This window comes from Pseudophryne corroboree, chromosome 2 (assembly GCF_028390025.1).
Source record: "Pseudophryne corroboree isolate aPseCor3 chromosome 2, aPseCor3.hap2, whole genome shotgun sequence".
Lineage (NCBI taxonomy): Eukaryota > Metazoa > Chordata > Amphibia > Anura > Myobatrachidae > Pseudophryne > Pseudophryne corroboree.
In genome coordinates, this window is record NC_086445.1 from 73,275,586 (window position 1) to 73,296,181 (window position 20,596).

General features: G+C 44.9%; 1 protein-coding gene across 6 annotated transcripts in view; it reads left to right on the forward strand.

The window, feature by feature from the left end:
- FAT3 (FAT atypical cadherin 3) overlaps positions 1–20,596 on the forward strand; it is a 781,930-nt gene that overhangs the window by 753,204 nt on the left and 8,130 nt on the right. For 3 of the 6 annotated variants that reach the window (XM_063951418.1, XM_063951421.1, XM_063951419.1), the window contains 3 exons: positions 880–993; positions 16,520–16,579; positions 20,498–20,533. In XM_063951418.1, coding sequence (XP_063807488.1) covers positions 880–993; positions 16,520–16,579; positions 20,498–20,533 — 210 coding nt within the window. The remainder of the gene's footprint in view (positions 1–879; positions 994–16,519; positions 16,580–20,497; positions 20,534–20,596) is intronic. The other 3 variants (XM_063951422.1, XM_063951424.1, XM_063951420.1) reach the window with 2 other exon arrangements.

The window sequence follows — 20,596 nt, forward strand, 5'->3', positions numbered from 1 at the left end:
TCTGGAGATTCAGCAGTTTCTGGGATATTTATGTAGGCTAGCATGACCAGGATACAGACTGTTTGTCCACAGTCACTACAGTATGCTGAGAGTGACTGTGTAGATACGAGAAAGCCGGAACGGGGATGCCGACGCTCTTTTAATACTCCCTAAAGCATTTTAACTGTTCGGGCATTAGAACTTTGACCAACCTGCTTTAAGATCAATTTACAATGTCTGCAGTGTTTAAATGCATGAGGCAGCATTACAGCACTGGCGGGATGCCTTCGCCGGTACCGTTTTTGTCTGTATACCGTATGGTCTAGAAAAGAAAAGAAATAGCCTGTTTTGTACGGGTTATTGCATGCCTCCCACATTTCCAGATTCTGTCAGGAAAGGGCGGGAGGTCGCTCTGTCACTGCAGCAGCGGTGAATGGATACAGCGTAGAGAGAGGCTGGGGGCCGCACCTCTTTTTTTGTGCACCACTTGTGCGATGTCCCAGCTGGGCATGGATTGATAAATGGACAGTAACATCATTGAATACCGTCCCGTACCCCATCCAAACGCTGTGAGGTAGGTATATGGCATTTCTGCACTTTGTTATTAAATGACCCCCGATAATTTGAGGGACTCAGACAAACCCAGTATTTAGAACCCCACAATAACACGTGCTATCCCTATTACATTCTGCTGCAGGTTCTGCAGCATTAAAAGCCTCTCTCAGCTGGAATGCTTCTGAATGATGTAATGCCAGGGCTCTTTCAATACAAGCTGATAATAATCATCGGATATTAATAGTGAAGTATGTCCTTTATTGGACGCGGGATTGGTGCTGTCTGTATTTGTGGGGCTGCATAGCTACATGTGACAATAATGTGCTTTCTTGCTGTAATATTCAGGCAAAGGGCTGGATGCGGCGGAAGACATGACATGCTTTGTGGGAAGCACAAAAGGAAGCAATTCTGAGAACCAGTCTCTCAACTCCTTTCAGTCCGATTCCGGAGATGACAATGGTAAGAAAATCACATCTTAATGTGTTGTTATTACAAGATACGTTTTATTTCTTAGGGTGTTTGTTCTCAGGGGCCTACACTGTTAGATACGTTTTATTTCTTAGGGTGTTTGTTCTCAGGGGCCTACACTGTTTCTTTACACCTATATATACTGTACAGGGCTGTGATAGCGTATACAGCCTATAGATAGACCTGCACTCTTGTGCCCCGTGGTGCAGTTGTTGGTTGAGAGATAAAGGCTACCGTCGCCTTGCACAAGCTGAGGCGACCATCTTGTCGGCTGAGCTAACATTCATGGCAATGCAGCCTGTAAGTTCACAAGGAACTAGTGTCACCACGTAGGTGTGAGGCACTTTGGGGAGTCACTGAATTGATAGGTGCACTTTAAGTTTGCCCCTTCAGTCTTGTGTAAAAGTCTTATCTAGCAATGAATAAACCTGGATGACAGCACACTGTACTAAGAACATTGATGGTGGGGTCTTCCATATTCCACCTACTCCTTTGTGAGCTCACAATCACTGCCTCCGCTAAACAAAAGTCTGCTACGCCTAATGATGGCTGTGGCCCTTCCCAATTATGTCTATAATCTAGGTCAGTGGTTCCCAAACTTGATTACAGAAACTCATCCCCAGCACCTCATTGAGGAAGGCAATAAGACAAAAAGTTATGATTAACATTTGTCAAAACCCAGTTGGCTTCCCTTGGTAACTCCCACCATCACCACCACCCATTCTCGCAACCCCTTGTCTAGATTCAGTAATACAGTATACTGTGGATGGATGTCCCCTGGTAGCCAATAAAGCCTGAGATGCCAGTACAAGATCCTACCATGGACAACAGCAGGTGGTAACCCATTTACGAAGCTCAACACACACAATTGCCACTTTAAACTTTATGTCAGCACAAAATGTTTCTTCTACCCTTTTGTCTTAGCAGGAAAATATTTTATACTGTAGATGGGTCCAAGAGGCTGGTGCCCTTGACATTCACTAATTTCATTATGCACACAACACTTGTCTTTTTCATTTGCATGCATTCCTTTATTCTTTTAATTGAGTGGCAGGTCAGCCCTAATGGACCCTTCCAATATAGGGAGAAGGTAGTGTATATGGGCTCCTGCCACCATGAAGATTTTGAGAGGTTCCTCTTCAGGAAACAATTATGTCTTCTAGATCCCTTGGAGAAGGCTGGGGAGAACTACAGGGTGAATGGTCTCCTCACCCTAGTCTTAAGGGGGGTACACACGGAGAGATCGGTGCTTAAAATCTAAGCAATCTTGCTAGATTGCTTAGATTTTAAGCACGGATCTGCCGTGTGTATGCCCTCCAGCGATAGCGATGCGCGGCCCCGCGCATCGCTATCGCCGATGCTAGATTGAGCTGCATGCAGGCTCAATCTAGCGTGTCGCTCACTTCACCGTTGTGTGAAGTGAGCGGCCCCCCGTCGGCTTTCTCCCTCGCTCAGCACATCGCGCTGTGCTGAGCGGGGTGAGAGATGTGTGCTGAGCGGTCTGTGTTAAGATCGCTCAGCACACATCTCTCCCGTGAGTACCCCCCTTTACAGTGTAGGGAAGCCTGAGGTCATTGTCCTGCACTGGAATTTATGGTGCCGGAGGTTGCTTTACACTATTTTGCTCTGGGCACACAGTGTACTAGAGGACCGCACCTCATGCTACAAAATGCGCTAAGTGTAGTGCTGTCCCAGAATTACTTAAACTTCCCTCTGTGTATTGACAGGCTTCATTGGTCCTGGAGCAGGAATCTTGTAGGGTATTGTGTGAGTAAAGCACCAACATGCTGTGTACATCACTTCATTTCTCCTAGCTTTCTGATTGAGCAGGGAAGAATTTCTATTTTAGCTTAAGGTTGAAGCATGTGATCAAATTTCCTTCCCTATTTTGTCACTTTTTTTGTTCTCCATCATGGATTTGTGTACCTCAGTAGACCACTATGAGCTCCTTTCCCCAGATCTTGGGGAAGTAATGTAGTCCTGAGACTCCCTAACCCATCCCAGAGCTAAAGTTCCTGGATTTCTGGGTGAACCTATGATGGCTCATGGATTTGTGTGCTGCAGTAGACCTCTGTGAGCTCCTTACCCCAGATCTTGGGGAAGTAATGTAGTCCTGAGACTCCCTGACCCATTCCAGAGCTAAAGTTCCTGGCTATCTGGGTGAACCTATGATGGCTCATGGATTTGTGTGCTGCAGTAGACCTCTGTGAGCTCCTTACCCCAGATCTTGGGGAAGTAATGTAGTCCTGAGACTCCCTGACCCATCCCAGAGCTAAAGTTCCTGGATTTCTGGGTGAACCTATGATGGCTCATGGATTTGTGTGCTGCAGTAGACCTCTGTGAGCTCCTTACCCCAGATCTTGGGGAAGTAATGTAGTCCTGAGACTCCCTGACCCATCCCAGAGCTAAAGTTCCTGGATTTCTGGGTGAACCTATGATGGCTCATGGATTTGTGTGCTGCAGTAGACCTCTATGAGATCCTTACCCCAGATCTTGGGGATCTGCTGTAGCCCAGAGACTCCCTGACCCATCCCAGAGCTGATGTTACTGGATGCCTGGGTGAACCTATGATGGCTTATGGATTTGTGTGCTGCAGTAGACCTATATGAGATCCTTACCCCAGATCTAGGGGAAGTAATGTAGCCCTGAGACTCCCTGACCCATCCCAGAGCCGAAGTTCCTGGATTCCTGGGTAAACACCGGTCAACACGATTTTTGAATCTGTGTTCTGCATATCTGATTTTTATTTCATCCACATTACTAATTAAGGAAAAAATAGTTTTACCCAAAAAAGTTTGCTTTTGTAGCTATTAGAATGAAATTACGGATTTTAAGGAAATTTCCCTATTTTCATAACTTTATTGTATGTAAAAATAAAACAAACTTTTATTATGAATTTGTATAACTTTTATTTACATTTTTTTTAAACTACTGTAACAGAATATATATGGGTCATTAGGTCTGCCACACTTAGGTCGACAGTCATTAGGTCGATCACTGTTGGTCGACATGCATTAGGTCAGGCAATGTTACTATTCCCATTCGTAGTCCACATGGATCGTAAAGTATGAAAAAAAAAAAAAAAAAAATGTGAAAAACGCATGTTGGCCTTTTTCCACGTCGACATAGCACATGTCGACCTAGTGACCATGTCGACCTAATGTATGTCGACCAATAGTGGTCAACCTAATGACTATCAACCCAAGTGTGGTCGACCCAGTGACCGTATCCCCCCCCTACCCCCCACATACTCCATTTTTGTTTCTACTCCGTTATTCGTGCATGAGTAGCTGATGGGCTGTGTTAAGTCTCCTCTACCCCAGAGACTTGTATCTTATTTCCGTGCACTGTTTATTCTCGTATTTGTCACATGTACAGTGATCTATTCTGCAGAACTACAGCTATATTATTTGGACAATGATTACAGTCTGTATTAATAAAAGGTTTACAGTTCGAGAAATCTCATCGTCTGTGCATTGAGAGATGTACATGGTTTGGTCTGAATAGTTACACACTGCTTACGTGTAATGAGGGTCAGAATACCACTTGCTTTCCCCCCGCTCGTCCCCTCCCTTACTTATTAAAACACGCTGCTTCTTATATGGTCATTCAAAAACTTGAATATTTATTGCTCATTGTAAAAGGGACAACAAAACGTTTTTCAAAAATAAACAAAGGTTTTGGTTATTTTTCAATATAGAGAATCAGAAAATAGTCATTAAAATAAAGACTCAAATTTTATTTTTATTTTTGTTGACCGGTGTAATGGCTAATGTAGTAAAAGTACGGACGGTGTAATGGTCAGCATTATTGCCTTACAACACTGAGGTAATGGATTTGATTTCCACCATGGCCCTAACTGTGTGGAGTTTGTATATTCTCCCTGTACTTGCGTGGGTTTCCTCCGGGTACTCCGGTTTCCTCCCACAACCCAATAATACTGTATACTGGTAGGTTAATTGGCTCCAAACAAAATTAACCCTAGTGAATATGTCTGTGTGTACATGTGATAGGGAATATAGATTGTAAGCTCCACTGGTGCAGGGACTGATGTGAATGGGTGAATATTCTCTGAACAGCGCTGCGGAATGTGACCACTATATAAATAACTGGTAATAAATAATAAATAAATAAAGGTACCTGCCTAGCCTTCAATGAAGATTGATGCTGACCCTGCTTTTCTCTTAATTATAAGCATCCACATTAAATATATTTTTAACACTGTATATAACTATACAAATATATAATGGTCCTGCTCACCCACACAAATATTAACCCTCATGCTGCCTGCTTGTTTTCTACAATCATCGGCTAATGTAAAATATTTTGGTACATTGTGAATGTAAGTGCTAATCTAATCTTGGCCAAAGGTCATTGTTATTTATCTGCACATTACTGTATGGCAAAAATGGAATTCTCTTAAAATTCTAAAGGCCCATACGCATTAGACGATGTCGCTCTGTGAGCAACATCGTCTAACGTTTCCCCCTCCCAGGCCGGCCGGTCGGCGGCCGCCTGTACGTACTGAGCGATATGACAGCTCATATCGCTCAGTGACGTCACGCCCCCGCCAGCCCTGCATGAAGGTCGTGGACGACCGTCCACATCCTTCATGCATGCCCTGCCGACAGCGACGATCGTTGCAGACCCGTGGGGCCACGCATCGTCCGTCGCTGGCGGCATACACACTTACCGATTAAATGAGCGACATCGCTCATGAAGGGGGAAAATGAGCGACGTCGCTCATTTAATCGGCAAGTGTGTACGGACCTTTAGAACCAATGTGATACGTTCCAAGCGGGGAATTCAAATGTTTGAAAAGTCGGTTGGGTGTCTGTGTTTTCCTATTAGATACAAAAAAACAGACACCCAACTGACTTTAAAAAAAATTGAATACCCCCCAAATGTCTTGGGTGTAACAAGTTGTCATATTCACTAAACCATTAGCAGTGACGCATATTACCATCAAAATGTAGTATTTCTTTATTAAACTGTGGCAACATTCTCAAATATTATAATATCAGTAGCCAGTAGATGAGTCTTTGAGATGTACTGGATCCCACTCTGGAAGTGTTTCCTGGCATAAAGAGACTGTATGTAGCCAGGCTCAGGATGAAACTGTAATAAACCTGCCATGTCCAATTTGTCTCTGGCTATACCGACAGAACTGTTGTACAGCTTGGCATCTGAGTATGAATAAGTGATACACTATCTTTTCTAATCACATGCTTGCAACAGAATAACTTGTTGCAGTATACCGAGGTGATTGCAAAGATTGTTACAATTAAATATATTGTCACTACAGATGGGTCCACGGTTATCTTGACTAGTTTTCTGCGACTAGGCACAACATGATTTATTAGCATAAACCCTCCATCTATTGTTTTCAGTCCGACTGGCTCGTCTCAGGTAATCCTATTAAAGGTAAAGATAAACATGGACCCATCTGTATACAGTACATCATATAGGAAGTCTGTTGCATTATTGAAAGATAAACAGATAGGACAACGGAATAAAGACACCAACACACACAGTTTCTATTCTGTATAATCAGTTCACTTCAATTATCATTGATCGGATTCTTGGAGTTTTAATATCACACTTTGTTTTTCTATTCACACTATATTTTAATATTTCACCAGTCCTTACAATGATCTTAATGTATTTCTAGTAAAGAGTAATCATTTTAATTATTATTGTGGTTCCAGTGCATCTGATAAAAAGGCTTCTTTCTTCTCTTTCTATGTTTTGTATGTAATTGTGGGTCTAGGACCTTTAAGCTTTAGGAGAGCACCTGCAAATAGAAATACACTGCTCAAACAAATATAGGGAACACTTAAACAACACAATGTAACTCCAAGTCAATCACACTTCTGTGAAATCAAACTGTCCACTTAGGAAGCAACACTGATTGACAATCAATTTCACATGCTGTTGTGCAAATGGAATAGACAACAGGTGGGAATTATAGACAATTAGCAAGACACCCCAAATAAAGGAGTTGTTCTGCAGGTGGTGACCACAGACCACTTCTCAGCTCCTATGCTTTCTGGCTGATGTTTTGGTCACTTTTGAAAGCTGGCGGTGCTTTCACTCTAGTGGTAGCATGAGATGGAGTCTACAACCCACACAAGTGGCTCAAGTAGTGCAGCTCATCCAGGATGGCACATCAATGCGAGCTGTGGCAAGAAGGTTTGCTGTGTAGGTCAGCGTAGTGTCCAGAGCATGGAGGCGCTACCAGGAGACAGGCCAGTACATCAGGAGACGTGTAGGAGGCCGTAGGAGGACAACAACCCAGCAGCAGGACCGCTACCTCCGCCTTTGTGCAAGGAGGAACAGGAGAAGCACTGCCAGAGCCCTGCAAAATGACCTCCAGCAAGCCACAAATGTGCATGTATCTACTCAAATGATCAAAAACAGACTCCATGAGGGTGGTATGAGGGCCCAACGTCCACAGGTAGGGGTTGTGCTTACAGCCCAACACCATGCAGGACATTTGGCATTTGCCAGAGAACACCAAGATTGGCAAATTCGCCACTGGCGCCCTGTGCTCTTCACAGATGAAAGCAGGTTCTCACTGAGCACATGTGACAGAGTCTGGAGATGCCAAGGAGAACGTTCTGCTGCCTGCAACATCCTCCAGCATGACTGGTTTGGCAGTTGGTCAGTAATGGTGTGGGGTGGCATTTCTTTGAGGGGCCGCACAGCCCTCCATGTGCTCGCCAAAGGTAGCCTGACTGCCATTAGGTACCGAGATGAGATCCTCGGACCCCTTGTGAGACCATATGCTGGTGCGGTTGGCCCTGGGCTCCTCCTAATGCAAGACAATGCTAGACCTCATGTGGCTGGAGTGTGTCAGCAGTTCCTGCAAGATGAAGGCATTGATGCTATGGACTGGCCCACCCGTTCCCCAGACCTGAATCCAATTGAGCACATCTGGAACATCATGTCTCACTCCATCCACCAATGCCACGTTGCACCACAGACTGTCCAGGAGTTGGCGGAGGCTTTAGTCCAGGTCTGGGAGGAGATCCCTCAGGAGACCATCCGCCACCTCATCAGGAGCATGCCCAGGTGTTGTAGGGAGGTCATACAGGCACGTGGAGGCCACACATACTACTGAGCCTCATTTTGACTTGTTTTAAGGACATTACATCAAAGTTGGATCAGCCTGTAGTGTGTTTTTCCCCTAAATTTTGAGTGTGACTCCAAATCCAGACCTCCATGGGTTAATAAATTTGATTTCCATTGATAATTTTTGTGTGATTTTGTTGTCAGCACATTCAACTATGTAAAGAACAAAGTATTTAATAAGAATATTTCATTCATTCAGATCTAGGATGTGTTGTTTTAGTGTTCCCTTTTTTTTTTGAGCAGTGTATATATCCATGATGGATGTTTAAACAAAACCATTATTTGTAAAGCAGAAAAGGCCACTAAATATCCAAAAATATATATAAGAGCTTTTTAAGACTGGTGCGGGATTCATCCAATTCTGTATATATTGGCATCTGAGTATTTGGGATCAGTGACGAGTTGGGCGATATTGCTGAGCTAAGACGCAGTTGTGTATTTTCTGTATCTGGGAGTAAGCCAGGCCCAGTAGGGAGTAAGCCAGGCCCAGTAGGGAGTAAGCCAGGCCCAGTATTAGGTTTGGGACCTATTATTCAGGAACTTTATAAAACATGATCAGCGCACACACCTCGTTTACCGCTGCGCTATGCAAGTAAAGGAGGGTTTAATTCACCCCCTGGGCACTCCCTAACAGATGTATTGTCACGCCATGACTTAAGTGGCAAATTGCACCATTAATAAATCTGGTATTTCTGCCAATAGCAGCAGTAACAGGTGTTAATTAATTAAGCAAAATTGTGGAGCCTAATAAATAAGCACCGAAGTGCCTTCAGGCACCACGAGGAGCAGTGATCAACTCTTTTAGAGTATTGCCGGAGTGGCATGAGAAAACAGATGTGTCCTTTAAAATGTCTGTTGGGATATTTTAGGCATGTAGAGGAAAAAAACCTTTAATATTTCAGAGTAGTGTGACACCTACTGGTGGTGAGGGGAATCACCTCATAAAGTGCATGTAGGATGCCACCTACTGGTGGTGAGGGTTATCACCCCATATATTGCATCTAAAACGTCACATGTAGTGTGCCACCTACTGGTGGTGAGGGGAAGCACCTCATATAGTGCAGGTAATGTGTCACCTACTGGTGGTGAGGGTTATCACTCCATATATTGCATGGCGTGTGCCACCTACTGGTGGTGAGGGGAAGCACCTCATATAGTGCAGGTAATGTGCCACCTACTGGTGGTGAGGGGAATCACCTCATATAGTGCATGTAGTGTGCCACCTACTGGTGGTGAGGGGAATTGCCCCATATATTGCATGTAGTGTGCCTATTTCTGGGGGTGATGGGTAATGTCTCTTATATTGCATGTAGTGTGCTATGTAGTGTTCTATCTACTGGTGGTGAGGGTGATGTCTCATATATTGCATGCAAAGCACGACCTACTGGTAGTGAGGGAGGTGTCTCATATATTACATGCAAAGCGCCACCTACTGGTGGAGCAGGGACTTATTCTTACTGTATGTTGGTGGTCATTCCGAGTTGTTCGCTCGCAAGCTGCTTTTAGCAGCTTTGCCCACGCTAAGCCGCCGCCTACTAGGAGTGAATCTTAGCTTATCAAAATTGCGAATGAAAGATTAGCAAAATTGTGAATAGACACTTCTTAGCAGTTTCTGAGTAGCTCCACACTTACTCGGCATCTGCGATCAGTTCAGTGCTTGTCGTTCCTGGTTTGACGTCACAAACACACCCAGCGTTCGCCCAGACACTCCCCCGTTTCTCCGGCCACTCCCGCGTTTTTCCCGGAAACGGTAGCGTTTTTTCGCACACACCCAGAAACACCCACTTCCTGTCAATCACACTCCGATCACCAGAACGAAGAAAAAACCTTGTAATGGCGTGAGTAAAATACCTAACTGCATAGCAAATTTACTTGGCGCAGTCGCACTGCAGACATTGCGCATGCGCATTAGAGACTAATCGCTCCGTTGCAAGAAAAAAATAACGAGCGAACAACTCGGAATGAGGGCCGTTAAGCTTAGATTTACAAAACAGTTATTTCCCTGTGAAACTCAGCACTGTATCAAGTCATGAAGCAAAGTAACTAATGCAGCTGCTGGGTGACAAGATATCATACTTAAGAAGTGTTATGTACTCACAGAGAATGTAGTGTGCAATTAAAATGTTTGAAGAGTTTAATGCAGATGACTAGCGCTAAAAGACACAGGTATCACGTTTTCTCCGCGCGTTTAAAGTTGCCATAGTGACTAAATAATTTGTCTGTGTTCTGAAGCCGTCTCCTAATCTTTTTTCAGTGATCTTATTGTTTTTCTTTTTTGACCTTCCAAACTGAATCAAATGCCAGTGTTGTATTTTGTCAGGCTTTTAAACTGATTAAGGAACATATAAAACAACGGAAGAGAAAAAAATTCTGTCTGACAAATGCTATTCTTCTGTGTTTGCCAGTAAAGTCTTTAAAGAGTCAGCGACAGGAACCAAAAGCAAAATAAATGATGTCATTACCAGCTGAAAAACTGCAAAAGACATTCGCTAAAATGTTAACATTAAAAAAATTAAATGTTTAACTGGAATGTGTCCACTTAAATAAGACTCCGCATGTCTGGCAACAGGCCCATAGATGCAGCATTGCCCATTGCCAAACTAATCATTGTATACAGAGTGACCTGTAACTATGGGGGTCATTCCGAGTTGATCGCTAGCTGCCGTTGTTCGCAGCACAGTGATCAGGCTAAAAATGGGCATTTCTGCGCATGCGTATGGGCCGCAGTGCGCACGCGCGTCGTACGGGTACACAGCCCGTTGTGGTTGTGCACAAGGTTGTAGCTAAGTTTTTCTTCGCACTGACGGCCGCAAGAAGATTGACAGGAAGGGGGGCGTTACTGGGTGTCAACTGACCGTTTTCAGGGAGTGTTTGCAAAAACGCAGGCGTGTCTAAAAAAATGCAGACGTGGCTGGGCGTTCGCTGGGCGGGTGTATGACGTCAAATCCTGACACAAATAGGCTGAAGTGATCGCAAGCGCTGATTAGGTTCAGAGCTACTCAGAAACTGCACAAACTGTTTTTTCAGAGCTCGGCTGCACATGCATTTGCACTTCTGCTAAGCTAAAATACACTCCCCAGTGGGCGGCGGCATAGCGTTTGCATGGCTGCTAAAACTAGCTAGCGAGCGATCAACTCGGAATGACCCCCTGTGTCTGACTCTGTGTAATTACCAATCCCAATCAATACCTTATCCTGCTCATTCATAGTTGCCTACTCTCCCCCATCCTTCGGGAGTCTCCTGTTTTCAGCCATAAGTCTCCTGCTCCCCTGCTTTGTAGGTCAATTCTCGGATTCTTAGGATTCTGCTATGGGTGACACTAAGGAGTTTCTTTTCAATTGATTTGCTGTAGCTGCTCAGGAGTCACTGCTGACAACTGTCATTATCCCCTCTTGTGGGAACCCCTGACAGTAGAGAGAGAGAGAGAGAGAGAGAGAGAGAGAGACAGAGAGAGAGCAGCACATGATCACACACAGGTTCCTCTTATCTGTGCTGGTGTGCACTCATCCATAGCGTGCTGCTGCTGGTGAGCTGTTAGGGTAAGAATGGTTATTAGTAATCTTTCTTTAGATAAACATATTTGTTTCATTAGAGTATCTGGTGTCTATAATGATACGGATAATGCTGTAATGGTATGGAAAACAGCACATCCAATAAATATGGGTAGTGCTTACAAGATACAGCCCAATGTCCACAATAAAGTAACATCTAATACACCAAATATCATAATTTACTTATACTGTATGTTTAGGGATTAATTCACAAAAGGTCAAATTGCACTTGGAATTTATTGCATAGGCAGGGCTGGCTATAGGCACGTTCCAATAGAGCAGCCGCGCAGGGCACCACACTTAATGGGTGCCGCTATCTCTCGCCGCCATATTGGAGTCTGGAGCCAGGTCCCTAATACAGCAGCAGCGTCCATACCATGGCCCACCTCCTAGCAGTGGCTGTGATGATGAGGGGGAGTATTGTGGGCGGGCCATAGCTAAACTATGTGCGCACTATGCGTCACACACAGACGCCACTGCTGCTGTCCCTTCCTGCGCACAGATTTGGTGCATCTAGAAGTGTTTTTTTTCTCATATGGTGCACTGTTCTAGTGGATAATATGTATCTGACACTGTGGGGGCATATCATATGTATCTGGCACTGTGGAGCATATAATGTGGATCTGGCACTGTGGGAGCATAAAAGGTGTATCTGGCACTGTGGGAGCATATAGTGTGTATCTGACACTGCACTGCTGGGGGCGTATAATGTGTATCTGGCACTGCTGGGGGCATATAATGTGTATCTGGCACTGCACTACTGGGGGCATATGTGTTTCTGGCTCTGTGGGGGGCATATAATGTGTATCTGGCACTGTGGGGGCATATCATGTGTGTCTGGCACTCAGGGGCGGATCCAGAAGAAAATGATAGGGGGGGCACCATGGAAGGGGCAAGTACATTTGCGTGCGGCTTCGGTGCATGTGAGCTGGCGCTTCTTATACAATGCCCACAGTTGTAGCGCTCATTATGCAATGTCCACTGTACTGGTAGTGCCCCTTATATAGACCCCATAGAAGTGGTGCCCCTTATGCAATGCCCGTATTGCCCCCAGTAGTAAAGTTGCCTGTAGTAATGCCCCTAGTCATTTAGCGCCCTAGTAGTTATGCCCCCAGTGGTAATGCCCCTGCAGTTATGACCCCAGTAGTTTACCCCCCCCTTTAGTTTAGCCTCCCAGTGGTAATGTCCCCAGTAGTTTGCCTGCTTGTAGTTTAGCCCCTGTAGTTATGCCCCCCTTGTAGTTTAGCCCCTAGTAGTAATGCCCCCAGTAGTTTGGCCCCTGTAGTTATCCCCCAGTAGTTTGGCCCCTGTAGTTATGCCCCCAGTAGTTTGGCCCCCCTGTAGTTTAGCCCCCAAGTAGTAATGCCCCTGTAGTTACGCCGCCAGTAGTAATGCCCTCCTGTAGTATGCCCCCAGTAGTTAGCCCCTTTGTAGTTGGCCCCCAGTAATAATGTCCCCCAGTAGTTTGCCCCCAGTAGATGCCCCCCAGTAATAATGTCCCCCAGTAGTTTGCCCCCAGCAGATGCTCCCCAGTAATAATGTCCTCCAGTAGTTTACCCCCAGTAGTAATGCCCCCTAGGAGTTTGTCCCCAATAGATGACCCCCCAGTAGTAATGCCCCCAGTAGATGCCCCCCAGTAATAATGCCCCCAGTAGATGCCCCCCAGTAATAATGCCCCCAGTAGTAATTCCCCCCAGTAGTAATGCCCCTTGTTGATGCCCCCCAATAGATGCTCCCCCAGTAAAAATGCCCCCAGTAGTAATGCCCCCCCCACCCAGTAGTAATGTCCCTTGTTGATGCCCCCAGTAGTAATGTCCCCCCCTAGTTTGCCCCCAGTAGATGCCCCCGATGCACCGAGGTAGAGAAAAGAGAACATACTTACCAAGCCACGTTCCCGCTTCCAGACTGCTGCAGTACTCCTCCTCCTGGCGTCCTCTCCTCAGCACTATGAGAGAGACGTCATGACTGACGTCTCTCCCATAGCGCACGCCGCACAGTGACAGCGCTGAAGGCAGGAGCTCAGTACTGAGCTCCTGCCTCCGGCTGCCGCTGTGCAGGGAGACGGGCGCCCGCTGGTAACACAATCTCAGCGGGCGCCCGTCATCTCCCTGTGCGGCGCCGGGGGGGGCGGACGGAGGGACTGGGGACGGAGGCACAAACGACAGGGGGGCACGGGCCCGAGTGCTCCCCCCCCCCTGGCACTACTGGGGGCATACAGTGTTTGTCTGGCACTGCTGGGGCATATAATGTGTATCTGGCACTGCACTACTGGGGGCATATGTCTATCTGCCACTGTGGGGGCATATAATGTGTATCTGGCACTGCACTACTGAGGGCATATGTCTATCTGGCACTGCACTACTGGGGGCATATGTCTATCTGCCACTGTTGGGGCATATAATGTATATCTGGCACTACTGGGGGTGTATGTGTATTTGGCACTACTGGGAGAGTATGTATCTGGCACTGGGGGCATATAATGTGCATCTGGTACTTCACTGCTGGGGGTATATGTGTATCTGGCACTGCTGGGGGCAAATAATGTGTATTTGGCACTACTGGGGGTGTATGTGTATCTGGCACTGCACTACTGGGGTCATTATGTGTCTGACACTATACTGAAGACATTATTGTAAAGTACACTACTGTGGTTGTTATGTGTAAGGCTGCTAATTGTGTAGAGGGGGTGTGAAAATATATTTATTTATAGTTTGATTATATAAAGTTGTGAGGCCACGCCCACTTTTCCAGGAGTGCGCGCACCTTGGGTGCGTACATGGTGTGGGCGCTTCAACATTTTCTCGCTCAGGGCGCTAGTAGGCCTGGAGCCGGCCCTGTGCATAGACATCACATGTATCATGTATATTGTGCTGAGTGAGAAGAAAATAAATATCACAGCGAATATATACTGTAGTTGCAAACAAGCAACCCCGTACTGCAGACAGCAATGTTAGTATTAATATTTGCAAAACTTCCCAGCATAGACACGCTCATTTGTGAAAGTAGACACGCCCTTTGGGCAGAATATGACATGCCCCCTCGGTGGCGCACCGCACAATGTGCGGCACATCAAACTGTAATCTCCCTGATTCTAGTTTTCAATAGTAGTTAAGTATGTATCAGATATTGATGGTGAGGTTGGAGGTGGTATGATAATCCAATTTAATTTCATATACACACACAGGCTGAGAAGGGTTAATTTAGAAAAGTGACTCAGCCCAGCCAGTTATATTTTGGAGAGTGTGTCAGATCATCCATGTCAGCATGACCCACCTGCGGGGTCTAAATGAAGTTGGCACATGAAGCATCTGATTGCCTCTATCATCGCTCTCTTTTGTGAATGTTCATCTGCAGATAGAAGGGCTGATTCTGCACTCAGAGCAGAGCGAGTACCTTCCCGCCTTGCTAGAACCTTGTTGCACTGCAGGTGGGAAGATGTAATGAGTAAGCAGGGTTCCTAAAGGAATCATTGAGCTCTCTTGTGACGGCTTAAAGAGTCTTATCATCACGCCTTCTAATGCTACCCTGCACAATAGGGTGTTTTGTAGTGCAGTTTTTATGTACTGTATATACGGCATCTGGAATGAACTGATGAAAATATGCTATCAGGAATAGTGCCACGGAGGAAATACAAAATCTTTGTTTTATAAGATGTAAAATGTGCAGAGAGATTTAGGTTTGGGAGGGGTGTGTCCAAACTCCGCTCCAGCATTTGGGGGCTACATGCAGAAGCAGGCAGTATTTACCCCATATGCAAAAATAATCAATGTATTTTCCCCCCTTGTAGTGCAATTTGGCTTGTCGGGGGACAAAGTTACCTGCTGTTTTTGTTTTCCTCTCATCCTCATGCCCAGAACATTTATTCTCCTTTGGTGCACTAAGTGTATTATTTGCAGCATCTTGTGAGAATTTACAGTAAATATTTGTCTGATTTCTTGTAGGCTTTTATGGCTTTTTGCTGCTTATGCGACACTGGCCAGATGCCACGTCAAGGTGTACGGCAGTTCATAGTTTTTCCTTAAAATATATCCTGCCTCTTATATATTCACATAATGGTTCTATAAATATTCAGTCAATACATTCTATATTATATTATATATACTATGATATAATAATATAATATATAATAATAATAATAATAATATACAATATAAATATTCAGACCAGTGTCAGCTGGGCAATATGGCAAACATGGCTCTTGCCTGGTGTCCGATAGCGGTGAGAAGACCCAGGGTCGTCAAGTGCTCAGGCACGGTCAGGGGCCCACCTGCGACGCGTCTTATCTCTGCCCACTACTGCCATGTCTATATAGCAGCACAGCCACTGGGCAGAAACAGTCTCCTCCAAAGGGCAGAAGTATGAGTGTTTGACGTTGCAGTGACGGAGACTGCAATGCCTGTTTGGCACCGCACTAAGCAATGGTGCATTCACCTACACGGCCTATGCCCATGGTTGGCTTCAATCTTGCTAGCAGTTGTACTGTAGTCACATGCATTGGTCCATGATGTCACTGCTACACCTCTTGCCGTAGCATCTACTTGACTGGCGTATTGCAATTTATTCCATCTCCATTATCATCATAATTTTCTATGTGTAAGTCACTACAGAGCTCCACAAGGCGGGGCAGTGATGGCATAGTCAGTATGGGGCAAGGCTGGTATAGGAGAGCGGCCATTGTGTATTACCGGTAACCCATACATATCATTCCCATTAATACTATTACAAGGAGACGTTCATCTGTGTGGTGATTGATACAATAACAGTCTTTGTGTGTTTTATAACTAATCTTTCTGTTGTCTCCTCTTTCCTCCTCCTCTCCCCTCTTCCACAAGCTTCCATTGTGACTGTCATTCATCTAGTCAACAATGTTGTTGATAATATAGAAAATGAAGGTATTTACATTTTATTATGTAACCTTTTTCGTCTTTTCTCTACATTTAATCTTTTCTTTCTTTTTTTTGTTTCATTATATTTTCTTGTATATTGCTAACTGCTATAATATAATAATATAATATAATATGTATATTAAAATGTTTGTATTCTAAGAAACAAAAAAAAAAAAAACTTAAAATAAAAAACGGAATAGTTATTTCTGATTTTCCAGGAAGACCTGACTAGTTGATGACAATTAATTATTATAATTATTATAATTCTCATAGTCTATTAAAGCTTATGCCAAACAAATGAACACAAGTAGTATTAACACAAACTAAAATACGGAACATTACCATTTACCTAATATTTGTTCTAAGGATGGTTTTGTCATTAGACCTTAGTTCTTATTATATTGGCCCTCATTCCGAGTTGTTCGCTTGTTCTTTTTCATCGCATCGCAGTGAAAATCCGCTTAGTACGCATGCGCAAAGTTCGCACTGCGACTGCGCCAAGTAACTTTACTATGAAGAAAGTATTTTTACTCACGGCTTTTTCTTCGCTCCGGCGATCGTAATGTGATTGACAGGAAATGGGTGTTACTGGGCGGAAACACGGCGTTTCAGGGGCGTGTGGCTGAAAACGCTACCGTTTCCGGAAAAAACGCAGGAGTGGCCGGAGAAACGGTGGGAGTGCCTGGGCGAACGCTGGGTGTGTTTGTGACGTCAACCAGGAACGACAAGCACTGAACTGATCGCACAGGCAGAGTAAGTCTGGAGCTACTCTGAAACTGCTAAGTAGTTAGTAATCGCAATATTGCGAATACATCGGTCGCAATTTTAAGAAGCTAAGATTCACTCCCAGTAGGCGGCGGCTTAGCGTGTGTAACTCTGCTAAATTCGCCTTGCGACCGATCAACTCGGAATGAGGGCCATTGTGTTATGCTGCCTTTTACATTTTATTTAGTACTACTAAAAGAGATTTAGGTTTGGGAGGGGTGTGTCCAAACTCAACTCCAGTATTTGGGGGCTACATGCAGAAGCAGGCAGTATTTACCCCACATGCAAAAATATTAAATGTATTTGCTCCTCTTGTAGTGCAACATGGTTTGTTGGGGGACAAAGTTACTTGTTTTAACTGCAATATGGCAAGGTGCAGAAGCAACGGGTCTACCGTATTGGAGTAATATTTGTCTTTGGCACAACACAAGAAATGTGGAAATGTGTTAGGAAGAGTATATAGAGGGTGTACTACAATATCCCGGCGTCCAGCATACAGGCGCCGGGATCCCGACCGCCGGAATGCCGACAGTGGGACGAGTGCAAAAGAGCCCCTTGCGGGCTCGCCACGCTGTTTATTCTCCCTCTAGGGGTGTCGTGGACACCCCAAGAGGAAGAATAGTTGTCGGTATCCCGGCGCCGGTATGCGAACGCTTCCTGTTAGACACAGGGATATTTAAAATTTAATTTATATATATCAGGGGTACACACTAGGGGGTAAATTTACTAAGATGGAAGTTCTATTTAAGATGGGATGTTGCCTATAGCAACCAATCAGGTTCCAAGTATTATCTTTTAGATGGTGCTAGATAAATGAGAAGTAGAATCTTGTTGGTTGCTACATCCCATCTTAAATAGAACTCCCATCTTAGTAAATGTACCCCTAGATGTGCCACCCCAGCTGTGGTAGAACTGTGCACCCCAGCAAGCCCTGTCGCAGTTTTGCATTTAGGGCATGCTAAAAGTGTGGCAAGGCATGCAGGGATATGTAGTTCCACAGCAGCAGGAGTGACGGATGTTACCTACCCCCGATCTACAGTATATGCCTGCATTTCCCGGGCGTGAAGGGGTGCAGCGCTACTTTCCAGGCTGGGGTTATAGTAAACCGAATGGAGAGCCCATCACTGGAAATGAGAGAATGATTGCTCATAGCTCATGTAAGGGAGTTTTTGTTGTATTATTAATCAAGATGAACTCTATAGAATGACTTTATATTGTAGAGAGCCACGATGTCTCTAGAGACATCTCTTATCTTCTGGCTTACGTGAAATAATATTACTACCTCGTAACCGGAATTGTTGCCACGCAGGGGAAGAATTCCTGTGTCCATGCACAATTAGGGAAGATAACAGAGAAGTGGAACATAAGTACCTAGCACAGGCTTAAGCCAACTGTGCAGCACTGCAGCATGCCTTGTTTAGTTGATCGATGGCATAATTGCCAATTATGATTAACTAGTCTGTCTATTAAGGATAAAACCAATGTGGAAACAGCAGATTTAAGTATCCCTGCCATTTAACAAGGGCCGGATGCAGGCAAAATATCCTGATTTAGTCTAATTACCGCTGCAAACCGCAGTGTTCCCACTGGGGACCTCGTTGTGAACATATGAATGGGGTCCAGCTCTGAAAGTCATACTTTTCTTGGAGCTGGACCCTGATAGCTAACTCCAGCTTCAGCTAGCACTAGCCGCTTTGTTGCTATGGGGGAGAACATCGCAGCAACAGTATCCTTGTTCCCATGTTCCTCTCCTTCTGGCCATTACACTTTTCTTAGGCTCATGTGCAATGATTAGGCATGACGGTTATTGTCTTGTCTGTGCTGCTGTCCCAGCAAGAGGGGTGGGTTCAGTTTATTAAATAGTCCCTTACTAGCATCCCTTTTCATATACTTTCATATACTTTCTTCAGGGACCCACTGCCACTGATAATAAATATACCCCCTAACAGCATGCAGACACTTGCAGTGTATGCCCAGATTAATCAAGCCTTGGAGAGTGATAAATAGCACGGTGATAGTGCGGCAGATGTATTAACCTGGAGAAGGCATAAGGAAGTGATAAACCAAGGTGATAAGGTGAAGGCATAAGGAAGTGATAAGTGCAAGGTGATAAACGCACTAGCCAATCAGGTCTTAACTGTTAATTTATATATTAGAGCTGATTGGCCGGTGCGTTTATCACCTTGCACTTATCACTGGTTTATCACTTCCGTACGCTGTCTCCAGGTTAATACATCTGCCCCAAAGTATCAACCAAACAGCTCCTAACAGTCATTTTTCAACTCAGCATGTAACATGGCAGTTAGGAACTGATTGGCTGGTACTTCATCAGCGTGAAATGTATCACTTTTCAAGGCTTCGTACATATCCCCCTTTTATTTTATAAGGTGTCGGGCATGTTGCTTGATAGTGACTATTTTGGGGGTCATTCCGAGTTGATCGCTCGCTAGCAGTTGTTAGCAGCCGTGCAAACGCATTGTCGCCGCCCACCGGGGAGTGTATTTTCACTTTGCAGAAGTGCGAACGCTTGTGCAGCAGAGCGCCTGCAAAATCTTTTTGTGCAAAACAAGACCAGGCTTGTAGTTACTCTTCGTTTGCGTTGATTCTAACGACGGAGGGACGGCTTTTCGCCCAGCTACGCCTGCGTTTTTCTGCCACGCCTGCGTTTTTCTAAGCACTCCCTGAAAACGGTCAGTTGGCACCCAGAAACGCCCCCTTCATGTCAATCTTCCTGCGTTCGGCCGTGCGACTGGAATGTTCGTTACACTCTGTACAAACCCACGATGCTCATTGTACCCGTACGACGGTGCATACACATGCGCAGAAATGCTGATTTTTAGCCTGATCGCTGCGCTGCGAACAATGGCAGCTAGCGATCAACTCGGAATGACCCCCTTTGTCCATATTATAATTCCAAACACACACACATGTTCTTGCACAATTTTTAACCGAGCGTGGATGCTAAAATGTGTCTCTCATACGTTTATTAATCCAATGGCAAATAAACAAATCCGAACAATTCTTAGTGAATTAGGACAGTCTAATGAGTTAGTTAAATGAAATGTCACACCTGCTATCCCTGCTGCATGAACACAAAGCTTCTTTTATTTTCCAATTTGTGAGCCGTGAGTTTCATTCTCCTCTCCTTGAACCAAACAGCTTCAGAAATGGACCAAGGACAGAATTACAACAGAGGTGACATTTGTAACCCGAACCCTGCTGCATTTTACCGTTGTATTACACATTGCACTTTAACCC